Raw genomic sequence first — 16,625 nt, 5'->3', positions numbered from 1 at the left:
ATTGTAATAATTTTAAAATTTTAAATTTTGTAAAAGATAAAGATTTGAATAATCCATAATATTTACACGCTGGATTTTGTGGACAAGAACATGGGTGACCTGGCCACGTCGCCCAACGGTTGGTCCAGCTTTATGATTCGGATCTAAAATGACACCGCTGTCCTTGATAACAATTTATTTTATTCGGTGTAGTGAGGGGTGTAAGTGGAAATAAACAAATCAAAGAAAATTTTGAACGTAATTTATTATTAAACCTAAAATAAAAATCACCATACCTAAAATAAAACATAATGATATATATATATATATACTTCACATGTTATCTCATTCTCATTGGTACGTAAGGCCGTTATCTCTCGACTAGAATTTGTACGAGTCTTTTCTTGTAACTCTGACTCTCGTCTTTTTGCATGCAAGTGCTCGTAGTCTATTACGTGGGTTTAATTAGTCTTGTACTTACAAACTATGGTTATATGAAACCTATTATGCATGATGGAAATGAATAGTAGTAGAGTTAATCGATATGCTATCATTCGATCCAGTTTAGAATTTTGAAGGGTTCGATGAGGTGCATGCTTAACTTGCCTTTACGCTTGAGTCTTGAAACACCCTTCATGGACACTATCTTTTAAGGTTATCTTATCATGTATGTCAAATTTCAGGTTTCTATGTCTTATATCAGCGCAACTTTTTTGTTTATTATGGACCGTACACAAGTCATCTTGATCTTTTGTTGACCTCATTTGTGGCTTGAACCAACTCCAATCTGTCACGATATGATTTTTGAGGTTTTCAACTGCTTTGATATCAATTTGTCACGACCCGATTTTTTAGGTTTCGAATCTCAAACAAGTATTTTTGGCTTAAGATATTTGATCAATAAAGTAATTTGAATCTTACTTAGTGATTTCTTATCATTAAGGCTAAGTGTTCTTACCATTCCTTTGCAATTCAATGTAGTTTAGATTGAATGTTTAAAATCATTCAAGTTACAAATGATCGATTTTGCTTATGAAGTTATTTGAATCTTAAATAAGTATTCTTACCTTAAGATGTTCGATCAACAAGATTGTAACAACCCTAAATTCCTACACACTCAGAGTCGCTACTAATGTCTCATGCTCATTTATAATGCAAAAATTTAACTCTTACATTAACATCATTTATAACGTAAACTTCGAAAAGCGCTTAAAACAACTTCTTCTCTGGAAAACACAACTATGATCTTACGTGTTTAAAAACGAAAATACTGAAATTTAGAGAAAATAAAAACAAACAAAATAATTTAAAACAATGAAATGCAAAACAACCTATTCTAACCTAGGACTAGGAATTTAAATATGAGTCTACCCTATGCACGTGCCACAGTCTCTGCTCGCGATGCCACCGTCATCCGTACAAGTGCGCTTTGCCTTTACTGAAAAAAATGATGTGGCACACGGCCTAAGTATTTCGAAGAATACTCAGTAAGTAGCCCCACTATACGGGGCCATGCAAATGCAAACACATGCAATCATGATTTAGGGACCTATCTCTAATCATCATAAGGGCGGCCTCTAGTCTCGGACAAATTGGATGTGTAGTACTTCCCTACACACGATTCACACATGTGAGTGTGAATCTCCAAGGCGCTCGCACACCCCCTGGATCCTCTGGTCAAGCTAATCTGTAGCGACGTCTGGAGGTCAGTGGAACCCCATAGTGTCATGCGCCTCATGAACACTCTCATTTGTGCGCATTCGCACTCATTATCATACTGTGCGCGTCCGCACTCATCATCTCTAGGGTAAGTAGCCCTATGCTTATGAACATACAATATGCATGAGGTCCCTCTAAATCCATCCTAATATCTCTTATGACACACCTCTCTAATCTCATCTCTTTGTTACTCTTAGGTAACACATACTTGTGGATATTTGTATTAATATCGTTTTCTTGCTCTTAGGGTTGTGTCCTATGTCGATCTAACAACATGATGCAATATGACACTCATCATCATATAACATGCTCAATATGGAAAACATCAACATATTAAGGTAAACGTCACACAATCATCATACTCATCGTATTGTCATAAAGTGCATCAAGCATATCAAGTACGTCATTCATCGAAATATAATATTACGCACATCAACAAGTATCATAACTGATACATCATCATATACTAGTATACGACATCGTACAACACCGTTCATACATAATCATAATTCATATAATTTTTAGTCTATCTTATAATAAGACCACTTATGTGATTAGTTTATACTGATGTCACCAATTTATCCTTAAATGAAAGTTCGATTTTGCCCTCTGTATCCAAATCAACTTATATGAATCTATGACATCAATTTCACGTTCAATTCTCTAACTATTACAATAGTTCATGTGCTAGATTTCATGCGAGCATTAAAGACTTTGCAGGGCTAAAGTCTTGGAACGTTATAATATACATCTAAATATTATACATATTATATATATATATATATATATATATATATTATTTATATTAAGATTTCATTTCTATTTTTTATTTGGAGTGATTACTTTCTTGTCTTCTCTCCATGCTTTGTCTCTTAATTTTTGTTGAGAGATATTCTTCTCCAATTTTTAATTGATTCTTACTCAATCATATTATTGGTCAATTCCAATCCATTCTTATTCCTCTTTTTTTTTTTCTCGGTATTTTTTTTCTTTTGATATTGTATTTTAGCCTTTCTCTGTATTTCCTATTTTCGCTCTTTTCTCTGCTCTCTATATTTATTTATTTTTTTCTTCCTCTCATTCCCTCTTTTCTTTCTTTTCTTTTTATTTTATTTTATTTTGTTAACAGCCCTTTGGCCTCTCTCTAGTCTTTTTTTCTATTTTTCTTCTAGGTTAGGTATTCTGATTAATTCTTCTTCCCAAATCTTTCATTTCTTTATTTTTTTTTTCTTCTTGCTAACATTTAAATTCACAAATATTACAGATGAATTCTTCCTTCCAAATCTTTTGAAAGAAGATCTAAGATATAATTGGTTGTGATTTCCTAAAAATGAAATTAGGATAAACGAAAATGAATGATTTAATATGTTCACCCATCTCTTTTGAATGCCATTTTTTGTTTTTTTTTTTTGTTTTTCTATTTTTTTTTTTTTGCTAAATTTGAATGCAATTTTTGTTGTTCTGTTTCTATTTTTTTCCATTTGAATATGTTTTCCAAATCTTCCTCTCTCTTTTATCTATATATATATTTTTTTTGATTTTGGTGAGAGTATTCTGGCCCATTTTAATGGTTTGTATGATAATTTCTATATAAATAACATGTTAATAACTGAGGAAGGAAAAATAAATCTGACTACTAACCTTTTTCAAATCACATCTCTCTTCATTATCCTAACCATCTCTCCATTATATGTCTTTCTTCTCCCAACAAATATTTTTTTTTTTGTTTCTGTTTTGTTTGCCGTATTGATACGAAATAAGAGAGATTATTGTCTAACTATCTCTCTATTATATGTCTTTCTTCTCCCAGAAAATATTTTCTTCCTATTTCTATTTTGTTGGCAGAATTATTGATAGAAAATGAGAGAGGTATTTTATGGGGGCGCTAAGTTTTTTTTTTCTTCTTCTTTATTTTATTATTTTTATTTTAATATATATATTAAATTTAACGTGTTACAAAGGTAATCTGAATTTTACTTCCCTTTGTAATGATTCCTCCTCTTGTATTGATTTCTTATCATTTGGTACTAGAGCTCTGTGCTTCCTTTGCATTTCTTTTGAATTTGTTTGTTCTTTTTTTTCAAATGGTTGAGTTTCATAGTCGGTTAGAGAGCTCTTAAAACTCATATTCTATTAAACTCGTATTCTATTAAGTTTTCTCATCTGGTTGTCTATCATGTCTAAGGTACTAACTTTGTTTTCATTGAGATTTCCTAATTCAACTTTTTTAAAGATAAAAAATACATTGGTTTTTTGAAAAAAAAAAAAAAAAAAAAATTACTATACCCAAAATATGTGTTTTTGTTTTGATAAGTTGTTTTTCCACCCAATGCATATTTCATCTTAAAATTGCTCATTTAATATGGTATTTGAGCATTAATTTAAAATTTTGACATTTAATCTTTGGATATTACACTTTAAAACTTACATTTTACGCATTGAATCTTGCAACTCTTATCTGTTCTTCCATTATTCTTTAACTTTTTAAGAGTTACATTCAACTTTGCTCCTTATTGGTATTTAATTTCCTTTGTTTTTTTTTTTTAATTATTTTTTTTTATTAATACTCTCGTGGAATGAGATGTTGCAAAAGGTCTCATTGCCATTCGAGTAGTGGTGGGATGTTGCACTCACAACCTTACACGAGTTACTTCAAATAAAGTTCCCTATGAATAATAGGCAGAACTATGTGATGTCAGTATTAGTAGTAGCAATGCCTCAATCATATAAACAATTGGAATTTCAAGTTAGATCTTAGGGTCGCTTACAACCACAAATATTAGACAACTATTGGTTTGATACTATTTGAAACAACGAAGGCCCTTGTGTGTTGGGAAAAGGTAGACAAATGTCAACTACTGGGATCAAAGTTAGTCTAAGTCACCAATGAGGTTCAAAGATCAAGGCAAGAATGTGCATGAGTCAGAGTAGACAGAAGAGTTACACTAACGTAAGGCGTAAAAACGGAGTTTGAGTTAGACAACAAGGTATTCTTGAAGGAGTCCTCAATGGAAGACGTCTTTAGGGTTGGACGAATGGGCAAGTTGAGCCCACACTTCATTGGACTCTTCGACATTCTAGATCAAATCAGATTGGGGATATTGATTAGTCCTACTACCATCCTCTTTGCGGCTTATATAGTATTCTACATTGTCTTATGTAAGTTACTAAACAAAGAGTCAGACCTAAGGGGTGTGTGAGCCAGTCTGGTAGGCCCATGCTTGTACACGTGGACCATGTATATAGAGGTACTACACATTCGACTTTGCTCAGACTGAAAATTTGCCCAAGGCCATGCTATGATGTTTTAAAAGGATAGGTCCTACCATGTTGCATGTGTTTACCTTTCGTAATCCCAATAATGGAGTTACTGACTAACTATTTCTTAAAATACACAAATCACGTGTTATTCTTACATTTCAGGTAAAGGTAAGGTACCCTTATACGAATGACGACGACATCGTAATGATTCTATATATATTTGAGAATACTTAGAGTTCGTCTTATTTACTTCGGGTTATGATATTTAAGCGGATATAAAAAAAAAACAAGAGAAATAAAGGAAATTTTAGAGATTAAAAAAAATGAAAGATAGAGATAAAGAAAGTAAGAAAGAAATAAGTTATTATTATTTTCAAATGTCTAATTTTAAAACGTAAGGGCATAAAAGACATTTCGCCTCTTCAGACAAAAGAGGGACCGACTTCCGGTGGGGCGGTGAAATGGGTTTTTAAAAGGTGAAAACGGCATCGTATAGACGCGTACGGAGGGAGAAGAAATTAACTGCCTTCACGTTTACGCCATAGTTCGATCATCGCGAGAAGGAACATAGTTTTTGAGATATTTACCCAAATTCCTGATCGATTCATTTAATTTTTCATAACAAATTCGGAAGAAACATAGTTCTTTCTTCCAGAGGACTGTGATTTTGGAGAATTCGAGTAATTTCGTTAGGTAGGTGCTACGATGGAGGAAGAGAAGCAGCCACTGAGTGCGGCGACGGAACCTCCTAAGAAGCAAGTTCAAGAGATTGAAGAAGAAAGCGGAGTAAAAGAAGCACCTCCAAAAAGCGGCGGCGGCGGCGGTGGCGGTGGCGGAGGAGGAGGAGGAGGAGGAGGAGGAGGCTGGGGAGGTTGGGGATTCTCTGCGTTTTCTGTTCTCTCAGATCTCCAGAAGGCCGCCGAAGAGATCTCACGAAATGTATGTGTATTGTATTCATTTTTGTTACGAGTTTCAACATTGTTGTTTCTGCGTGAATTAGGTTGTGGACGTTGCGTTGTCATGTGTTTCGCATTTTGGAATTTCTGGTGTTCTGTGATCGTGAGGCGGTTTCCTTTCTAATTGAGAGATTTAGGTACTCGATCTGATTATTAGTCTATTATGTGTTCCGTATTGGGGAAATGCTGTTCGTTTTCAGGCATTTTGGCACAGTAATCAGATTAGAAATATAGTCGTGTGAGTTTTGGTGTTCGTGCTTAAGGAGCTTCTGATAACTAGCTTGTTAAACGTTTTCATGTGATCCTATTTATTATTTATTTTTACTATTATGATGAGAAGAAATTTTCTGTGATAGAGTGCTGAGTTTTCGGCAATGTAAGTTCAGGAAACAATTATCTTTTAGTGACGTTATGGACTGAAGGAGCAAAAGATATTTGTCAGTTACCTTTTTTTTTTTGGTTGGTGTGGATGAACAATTGCAGGCTGCTGCGGTAGCTCAGACAGCAGCTAAAAGCATTGCAGACTTGGAAAATGAAGATGAGCATGTGGAGTCTTCCAAGGAGAAAGAAGTAGAAGATTCTGCAGCTGAGAGTGAGAGTGAAGATGAGAATGATAAGCTGCGAAAATCTGCCTTGGATAAATTAGAGAAGGCCAGCGAGGATTCAGTTTTTGGCCAGGCAAGTTTTGTAGAATAGGGTTACATTAACTTGTCTTTTGCTGGGTGTCGATCTTTTCGTTTACCATGACTGTAACAATTTCTGTATATGATTATTCTCTTGCATCCTCATCAATAAGAACTATATGGAATTTACTATTAGCAACCGTGAGAAAGTCCTCATAAACCTTTAGCACACAAACCAAAAGACCCTATACCAAATTGGAATCAGCTCAAGGAAAAGTGGGAGACTGATGTGCTTGATGTCTTGTTGATTAGAAGTTGCCATCATCAAAGGGTTCCATCATGATATCGCACATGCTCGATATCCATGTCACAAATGCTCAATACAGTTCCATTTTTTCTTGCTTTATATCATCTCCTAAGAATTTCGTTCTGTTTTGTTGTTTCTAATATTATGTCATGCTTTCTTTGACGTTCTGTTATCAATTAATTTCAATATACCTTTTCTATTTCTCAAACACGCATCTTTTTAGGCTTAGTGTAAATGCAGATGATTTAACTCAGTAATTAATAATTATACTAGTGATGATAGAAGAATGCATTGAAGATTGTGCATTGTCATTAAATGATTATGTGGCACTGATCCAAATGTGGATAGTTCTCGTTCTCAATTCTGGTTTTGAAATTAAGAATTTGGGTTCGCAACTCAGTAATCTTTGTTTCAATATATGCAGGGCTTAAAGGTTCTGGATACTTCTGTGGAGAATATAGCTTCGGGAGCATGGAAAGCTCTGGGAAGTGCATTGAGAGGGGGCAGTGATTTCGTTCACAAGTATGTCTATCGTGTTTACTGGTACTCTGAAGTTTAAAACCTATTGGACAACTTAGCTAATGCTTTTCTTGGATGACTATGTGCTGCAGTATACAATTTTCACTAGCCACGAATTGAGAAGGGCCTTAGCATATAATTTTGAAATTTTGCCTAAAGTTGTAATGGCTTAATTTCTTGGGTTTGGATTTGCTTTGATTTCAGATGATAAAAGTTCCTGTAGATAAAATCCGAATAATGAAACTTGAAACTAATAATGAATATGTCTCCTATTGCACTAATTCTCCATGTCGTTGCTTTGTATTTCTTTTCATTTTTAATTTTAATGCCCAAGGAAGTAATATTCTGTACTTCATCCCTAGGCTTGAGAATTCAGCTGCAAATATTGCAGAAACCATTCAACAGCAAAGCATACCAGTTGCAGCTGGTTCTGTTGCTCCATCATTGTTGGAGGTTTGTTTCCCGTATCATTTAGCTTATTTATTTTTTAATAGGAAACAATTTATAATTTCATTGATAGTAGGGTATTTAAAAAAAAAAAAGACTTAGTAGGCAGAGCAAAGGTGGTTCGGTTACAAGGTCATGTTAAGAACAAAAGTCTTAGGAGCTTAATCTAACTTCTTGAATGTCTCCCGTCTGCTCTTTTTTAATTTATCAATTGATGTGTTGATTGTTTATAAAAATAGTATCATGAGTTTAAAGTACGGTTCCTTGGCAAACTGAACTTATGCATCATGATTCATAGGTCGAGAGTGCTATTTATATTATTATTGAATAAATAATTTTCTCAAGATATTTCCCGTTGCTTGAATCATTATACTATAGAGGTCAACATCAACATAGTGTTTGGCCCCTAGTTACCATTCAGTATGAGATCAAGAGTAAAAAGGGTACTACAGCTACAACCAGTTAGTTAGACTGGTACGAGGGAACCATTGGGATTGTGTGTGATGTAGGGGAGTGTATAGGAAAGGAAGGAGCGTTTTATATGCTTTTTGTCTGTTAGAAAGTTGTCAAGGGAGAGGAGAGATTACAGCCCTCTGTAATCGGCAGTGAGATGTTTCTTCCTCTATATATTAATAAATTTTAAGTAGCTCAACTGGTTAAGATACTATACTCTCAATCTGAAGGTTAGAGGTTCAAGTCTCTACTCCCACATGACATTGAACAAAAAAATCATTAAACTAAAGAAGTAGGATAAGTGTTTGGAAACAAAAATTTGTTTCTCATCTTAAAAAAGAAAGAAACTAAATCTTTTGATTTTTTTTCCTTTTCCCCTGTAGGCCAAAGTAAAAAGTAATGTAAAAGTGAGCCTAGTGAAATAAGTGTGCATCATAAAATTACCGAAGAGAAGCTTAAAAAATTGTTATACTCCCTTTGCACTTACTATCATAACTTAGTTTTCAAAAACTTTTCTTTCTTCTCTGATTAAATATCCCGAGAAATAGCTAAAACTGAATTTTGTAAAATCTCGTGCTCTCTTTGATTTTTCATGTGCTATGTGATTTTATTTGTGTTACAGAGAGGAAAGGCTCTCACAACCAAGGGAATGGAAGTTCTTGAACTCGTTGGAAAGGAAACCATGGATTTATTGATTACAGAGACTGGCATTGAAGTTGAGAAAGGCTCTAATAAGAGTGAACCACATGCTGAGAAGGATCAATTAGAAGATGAAGAAGTGACATTTGATCGATGCTTTTATATATATGGAGGTCCAGAACAGTTAGAGGTCACTTTCTAATCTGGAAAGTTGTATAATATTAAGATGGTACTCTATTTAATGAGGCAGTTTCTTTTTTGCAGGAGTTGGAGGCCTTGTCCAACCACTATACTTTATTATATAACCGAAGGAAAGGAAAATTATCTCAAGACCAGAAATCTGTGTATGATGGAAAGCTTAAACAGGTCCAACAAATTTTCAGTTTGAGTAATGAAATGGAAGGAAGCAGTTTAAAATCAGACAAAGGTAAAAAGTTGGAAGTTGGAGAAGGAAATGATGAGATGAAGAGTTTATATGATTCTAGTGTCAGAAAGGCTGCTGAAATGGCTGCAGGGTAAAGCTTTCCTTGAAATGCTATGTTGAATTTTTATTTCAAATTTATTGTATTAAATGAAGTTCATGAGCACTCGTGCACTAAATGTAAGTGCCTACTTGCAGATTTGGAAGATCCGTATCCGAACTTGCTGTTCCTGAAATAATGCAAAGGACTGTTGACAGATTAGAATCACTTCACTCGGATGGAGTCCATGTGAGATATATACCTTTTCTTTTAATTATATGACATTGTTAATAAGACAATCCAGCTGACATTTAACATGGATATGGTGCAGTGATATTTGACAAAAGCGTATTATTTTTGCATTTGCAGAGACTTTCAGAAATGTGTTATTTTGCGGTGTCTCAATTTTTGATGCTTGGAAAATCCATTATAACACAAGCCAACAAAGTTGAGGGTGACAATGATGATGAAGATGAAGATGAAAATGCTGTAAAAATCCAATGGCCGGAAGATTCTGTTGAAAAAGCTGAAATCATTAGACTGAAGGCTCTATCCATGACAAGATATGTAGATGCACTATCCAATAGCTTCATCACAGGTTGGCCTTCTTTTTATCATCCGATTTAATTCTGATATTAATATCCTTCTATTTCGCTAATATGACGTCATCTTTCTCGACCATTTGTCATGTTGAGTGCACTTTCATATAATCATTATATTCTGTAATATAAGTTTTATGCTTCTTTACATGCTTTTTTTAAACTAAAAATTAAGGCTTACATCTCATACTACCTTGACACTAGGCCTAAAAAATGAAGTCTTGAGGCTGCCTTTCCTTTTATAGAATTGAAGATAAGAAAATGGAATGCATCTTTTATTCTGATCTATCCATTTTCATCCCTTCTATATAAACATTGAATTTGTTTAGGTATGATTTGTGCCCTCGTCTTTTAGTTTTGTTGTCTTTCAACTAGGCTCTCATACTAATTATGGTCTGCCTTGTTTAGTATATAAAATCTGAGATACCTCAATCTGAAAAGCTCAATGCTCTCTTCAGGCATTTCTGATGTTTCGAAAGCATACGACGCTGCCATGAGTGCAGTCCCAGCCAATTCTCACAAAGGTCATCTGCAAACGTCGATACAAGACAAGGCCAACGCCTTCTCCAAGCATCTTCGTGCTGATCAAACCACAGCTTTCTGCAAAATCCAGGACGGGCTTCAATACTTGTCTTATCTGGTTCTCTCAACCTCAATGCCATCTGCTTGAAGAAATCAGACCCAAAAACTCTTCCGTGAGCATTTCCTCCCCTAGTTACTGTAAATAGTTGCAAGCAATCCCAGATCCAGTACTATCCCTCCCTGCTTACATTAAACTTTGTGCAGCAGTATCGGCATCCAAACTCGTGAATTTGGAGCAAAGGTGTTTTTTTTTTTTTTCTGTTTGATCCAAGTTTCTGCTGATATGTTTAGCCTGCATCGAATTATTTTATGTTGAACATCTATCTCCTGCAAGACTTTTGAGGAAGATTGGCATGGAAAAACCAACAATTGCAGTCTGCCTTGTTTATGCTGTAGAAATGTGAAGATTGAAAGGAGAAATATATCTAAATGCAAAATAAGGTTTCTAACTTTAGGTATACTAAACGAATCATTATATTTGAAGGTTCCATAGGGTGTTTGACATGATTTTTGGTTCAATCCTCAGGTTTTTTTTTCTTTTTTTTTTTTGGATTTGGTCCATATATATATGTGTGTGTAATCAAACTCACAAACCCACTTTTGTTTCTAAAAACGAGTTTACAGACAAAAATCAGAATTTATATTTTGTCAATAGTATTAATTTTTACATTCTATTCAAAATTCACTAATTTTGAAAAAAAAAAAAAAAAAAAAAAAAAAAAGAAAAAGAAAAAGAAAAAGGGTACAAAGTTCTAATAAAACTCACTATTTTAATAAAAATTAAGTTTTAATGTACAAATGAGCTATTTAAAAAAATTTATTTTATTTTTATTGATTTCTCACACAAAAACGAGTTACAACATTTTAAAAATTTAGTAGGTTAATTATAACACAAAAACGAGTTACAACATTTTAAAAATTTAGTAGGTTAATAGGTTAATTATAACATTTTGGGGTGTACATACTTCGAGTTAGATTGAGTTTTGGGGATTTTTTTTTATCCAACCCAAAATTAGAGTTGGTTGGATTGGTAACTTTTTTTACCCAACCCAAAATTAGAGTTGGTTGGATTGGTAACTTTTTTTACCCAACCCAAAATTAGAAGAGTTGGTTGGATTGGTAACGAAACTTTTCGGGTTGGGTTTGGGTTGGGTTGTCATTTTTTTTAACCCAACCCTCTACTTTCGGGTTGGGTTTAGGTTGGGTTGTCATTTTTTTAGTTTTATTTATTCATAATTTATAATTTTTAGAATACAATCCAGGAAATAAAAATAAAAACAATAAAATAAATAATATAAACAAAACAAATAAAAAAAAATAAATAAAATAACAGAATAATATAAACAAACAAAGAAATTAAGAAAAAAAAAAAAAAAAACAAATAAACAAGAAAGAAATTAAAAAAAAAACAAAGAAATTAAAACAAAATTTTTTTTTTATATATTTTTATTTCGCTCGGGTTAACTCGAAGATTTTATAACCCGAAATCGAACCGTTCAGTTCAGGTTCAGAAAAATGAACCCAATCCTACCCAAAATACTAATCCAACCCAACCCAACCCTTATAATTCGGGTTGGGTTGGTTCAGGTTGTCGGGTCAAATGTACACCCTTATTAAAAAGTACAATTTCAAAATAGGTATGAACAAACATTAAAATTTAACTTAAAAACTGGTTAAGTATACGTTTACCATTTCTAATTAATTGTTATTATTAAACAAAAAAAAAAAAGTGAAATCTCCTTAAAATATTAGTTTCAATTATTTAGTTTTACGTTTACCATTTGTCACATGTTTTATTTTTTTTAATTATAATTGGTTGGGGATAGTTTTTAGATAACTTTTTTAATCAAAAACTTATGATGGGGTTGGTTAAAAGTGTTCAAATTTCAAAATAAAAAATAAAAAATTGATATTTAAAAAAAGTTTTGGATTAAAAAATGTTTTTTCCTAAATAAATATAATATCTATTTTCAATTAAAATAAATATAATATCCTGTTTTTGAATTTTATAACGTTTTTAAGGCATCCTGAGTTTCCCTTAAACCCTCACTTTTCCGTACAACAAGACAAATTTGATCAACGCCTAATATTCGTCTGCTCCATCAACAATGACCGGAGCTCTAAATCCGTCCAAATTCATTGCTCCTCACTGCTTATAACTCGGTGATAATGGCGATCTCTCCTTACAATTCCTTTCTCGAGTCTTCATTCAAGGCATCCATCGAATCGCAGCCATGGGAGAGGCCTTGGCCTTTGATGCTTCCTTTATCCAACCCATTCAGCACCGCCCGAAGCTCGAACCCGTCGACCCCATCGACGAAGTTCCCACTATTGATCTCTCCATCTCCGACTCTCGTAGCGTAGAACAACTTGTTTCTGACATAGCCTCTGCTTGCGAGAACTGGGGTTTCTTCCAGGTCATCAACCATGGAGTTCCCATGGAGTTGGTTGCGAGAATGGAGAAAGTAGCGAAGTTGTTTTTTGACCAGGGAGTAGAGGAGAAGAGGAAGGTGAAGAGAGATGCAGCCAACGCTATGGGGTACCATGATGGTGAGAATACGAAAAACGTTAGGGATTGGAAGGAGGTGTTTGATTTCTTGGTTAAGGATCGGACGTTGGTTCCGGCTTCGCACGAGCCAGATGACACGAATTTGAGGGTTTTGACTAATCAGTGGCCACAATATCCCCCTGAATTTAGGTACTTATCATTCTTTGTCTTGAATTAAATATATACCGAACAGATTCCAGTTCTTCGCCTGTTTTATTCTTTGTCTTGCATGTTTGGATTACTTTAGGGAATTGCTATTGAGTTTGGAGAACCGAACACCAACTGTTTGTATAAATTCCTATGAGCTTGCGTTTCGTGTTGTATTGTTGATGAACAGGGAAACATGTGAGGAGTATGCAAAGGAGTTGGAATTGTTAGCTTATAAGCTACTGGGGCTGATTTGTTTGAGTCTTGGATTGCCCATTGCGGATAGATTGAAGGGTTATTTCCAAGATGAGCAAATGAGCATGGTGAGATTGAATCGCTATCCTCCATGCTCATCTCCAGATCTTGTGCTTGGCGTTGGGCGTCACAAGGATGCTGGTGCCTTGACTATCCTTGCCCAAGATGGTGTTGGAGGGCTGCAAGTGAGGAGAAAATCAGATGGAGAATGGATTCCTGTCAAACCAATCTCAAATGCATATATTGTTAACATTGGTGACATTGTTCAAGTATGTTTCTACCTATTGACATAGATTTTGCCATTGCATATATAAACATATATGGAATTTCTTCGTCCATGGTTATCTGAAAATCATAAGATTTTAAGAAGTTGAAATGAGTTCTGGAACTTGGTTTTCTGAAGGAGGATTGATGGAGGTGTCAAGGGAGATTGCTTATCTAGTTCTTATTCTTAGGGGAATTTATTGTCTCCGAACCACGTAAATCTTTGTTTCTTTGTTTAATTTCTGTTCGTGGGTGTATGAGTATAATTGACTTACTTCCGCGTCCGCTACAACAATTTGTATGTAGTATTTTGGTTGTGGCGTTAGGGTACAACACCTCTTAGGTATAAAACTTCTCTGGTCTCTCCAAAAGCTAATGACAGAGAACAGTGATTGGATAACTAGAACTCTTAGGCATAGAACTTCATTTACATTGTTAATAGAATATGGAATATAGATATTTGCCACTGATGAATGTCGTATGAGTGTCGTACGATCGATCCGAGTTCATGTTGTGTGTGCTGTGCAGGTTTGGAGCAATGACAAATACGAAAGTGTGGAGCACAGGGTGGTGGTGAATACAGAGAAGGAAAGGTTTTCCATTCCATTCTTCTTCTTTCCAGCGCACCATACAATGGTGAAGCCATTGGAGGAGGTTGTGAATGAACAAAATCCCCCAAAATACAGAGAATACAACTTTGGGAAGTTCTTTGCGTCCAGAAACCGCAGTGATTTCCAGAAACAAAAAGTGGAAAACGTCCAAATTGACCATTTTAGGCTGCCTGTGTGAGTTCCTCAAGCTCTCTCTTGTCTTCCACTTCCTTGTGTGTTCAGTGTATCCTTTCCAATAAATCACTTCCTTGTGTGTTCAGTGTATCCTTTCCAATAAATTCAATAAATAAGAAGATATATGATAGTTATTTAGGGGGGCGTTCGGGACGTTCTGTAACTATTTAGGGGGGCGTTCGAGACGTCGAGTTGGGTTATGAGAGGGGTTAGTAAGTTGGTATTTGAGGTGGTGAGTTTTGAAGTCAGAATTTAGGAAGCTAGCCCGTTTGGATTGTTGAGTTGTATTGATAGTGAAATCTGAGTTTAATAAATTGGTGTTTTGGGTATGAAGTCATTTTCTAATTTATTTTTAGGCATTCAATTGCACATAAATTTAAATCAATAGCTTTACGTAATTCATTTAAAAGTACATTTAATAGCCATTATTTGACAATAAATTACATTCAATCGCATTGAATATATATATATATATACATAAAAGCTAACTATGAAATGGTGTCTGTCCTGCTATTGCACTTCACCATCCTTCACCCATGGGTGACTAACAGATAACCCATGCAAGGACACATAAGTGAATGTGTGTGTAGATCCTGAATCAAGTAAAGTTGTGAATTAAAGTTGTAAAGTTGTGAATTAAAGTTGTAAAGTTGTGAATTAAAGTTGTGAATTAAAGTTGTAAAGTTGTGAATTAAAGTTGTAAAGTTGTGAATTAAAGTTGTGAATGTGAATGTGAATGTGTAGATCCTGAATCAAGTAAAGTTGAAGTAAAGTTAGGACAAAGTTAGGGCAAGATGCCCCAAAACAGGTAAGATATCTTTCACGAAGTTCTTGTCGTCCTTGTTGGCATAGGCGTACTCTCCCTTCCTAGGAGTGGCAGTTCAAGCAAGGTGATCCTTTTGGCCGCACTTGAAGCATGCTTTAGTTCGTGCTATGAAGGGGGTAGGTTGTGAACCTCGCGATGAGTCAAGCAAAGTGGCGAACCTCAAGAGGCACCCATTCGGCAACGCGAGGGCCAATATAGAAGTATACCATAATGCGACCAAGAAGGACGGTGCATCATCCAACACACTATATAATGTGTGCATTGAAGAGGAAACAAGACATAAGCAAGATAGGGACAATGAGTAGACATAGATAGGCTTGTTGAAGGGTCGGGTAGGGCCCTGGGCCTTAACCTCGAAAGTCGAGATTTTGAAGGAAACTTGGGCATGAGGTTTTGGAGTCAAGTCCGTTCATATGAAATATGAAAGCTCGCCAAATTTGGTGTCAATTAGACATCGGACGGACGATCCATGACACCATATGTCCATTCACATAAATCATGTCTACACCACTAGTTTGGAAATGCTTCAAAATGTACTATAGAGGGAGCCATGTGTCAGCTGTCCACCACCCCTGGGCCCTATGGAATATGTGAGTGTCATAGTGAGGGCGAGCGTTTTGAGACGAGTGTCTCGGATGGCTTCCTTTGAAATGAGTATTTCTAGGACATTATTAGGCGTCACAGGTGTGTCGATATTGCGCCCCTGCCCGCATGTCGGAGGTTGAATTTTGCACCCACTATCGGGTACGGTATCTATAAATGATATGATATGGGCACGAGAGGGCCAATGCATCGATTGAGCCCAGATGGATGGATGTTCGGGATGTCCCCGATGAGATGAAAGACACGTGGGCCCATTCTCCATAGCATGACGGAGTGTTACGATGGCCGACAATACCTGTGACTTGGGATGACGTCAAGACATATGAACCATGTTGGTTGGGAACCAAGATGACAAGATGAAATCCGATATTGCTTTGAGCACTTGGCCTCGAGTAGAGGCAAGGTCGAGTCGAATGACTTGGCCTAGTGTAGAGGTAAGTCAGTTGTATCGCGAATTATTGAACATGCATGTGCAGGCAGCGTGTGTGACCGAACAAGCTTGGATTCCGCACGAGCGATGTTCGGTTAGCGAAGAAAAACCTCGCATAAGGTCCAACGAACCCACAAAGTCGGTCGAAAATGAATATGGGGCTTGAGTTCCCCTTAAGGTTGGTTATGAACGTGTCAAGATCACGATGCCGCACGATTGACA

General features: G+C 35.5%; 2 protein-coding genes across 2 annotated transcripts; both read left to right on the top strand.

Annotated features, from left to right (window-relative positions):
- Nucleotides 1-5,449: 5,449 nt before the first annotated feature.
- Nucleotides 5,450-10,994, top strand: LOC111792748 (uncharacterized). The gene is made up of 9 exons (XM_023674324.2): nucleotides 5,450-5,898; nucleotides 6,399-6,593; nucleotides 7,270-7,367; nucleotides 7,727-7,817; nucleotides 8,887-9,093; nucleotides 9,168-9,418; nucleotides 9,523-9,613; nucleotides 9,734-9,962; nucleotides 10,422-10,994. Exons 1-9 carry the CDS (start codon nucleotides 5,665-5,667, stop codon nucleotides 10,631-10,633), a joined length of 1,608 nt encoding a protein of 535 aa, XP_023530092.2. The 5' UTR covers nucleotides 5,450-5,664; the 3' UTR covers nucleotides 10,634-10,994.
- Nucleotides 10,995-12,607: 1,613 nt separating this feature from the next.
- LOC111792763 (protein LATERAL BRANCHING OXIDOREDUCTASE 1) lies at nucleotides 12,608-14,877 on the top strand. Its single transcript, XM_023674342.2, has 3 exons — nucleotides 12,608-13,243; nucleotides 13,431-13,764; nucleotides 14,288-14,877. Exons 1-3 carry the CDS (start codon nucleotides 12,780-12,782, stop codon nucleotides 14,546-14,548), a joined length of 1,059 nt encoding a protein of 352 aa, XP_023530110.2. The 5' UTR covers nucleotides 12,608-12,779; the 3' UTR covers nucleotides 14,549-14,877.
- Nucleotides 14,878-16,625: the final 1,748 nt, after the last annotated feature.

This window comes from Cucurbita pepo, chromosome 4 (assembly GCF_057944985.1).
Source record: "Cucurbita pepo subsp. pepo isolate OVF chromosome 4, ASM5794498v1, whole genome shotgun sequence".
Lineage (NCBI taxonomy): Eukaryota > Viridiplantae > Streptophyta > Magnoliopsida > Cucurbitales > Cucurbitaceae > Cucurbita > Cucurbita pepo.
Note: the sequence above shows the minus strand (reverse complement) of the source record. Positions and strands in the feature narration are given on the sequence as shown.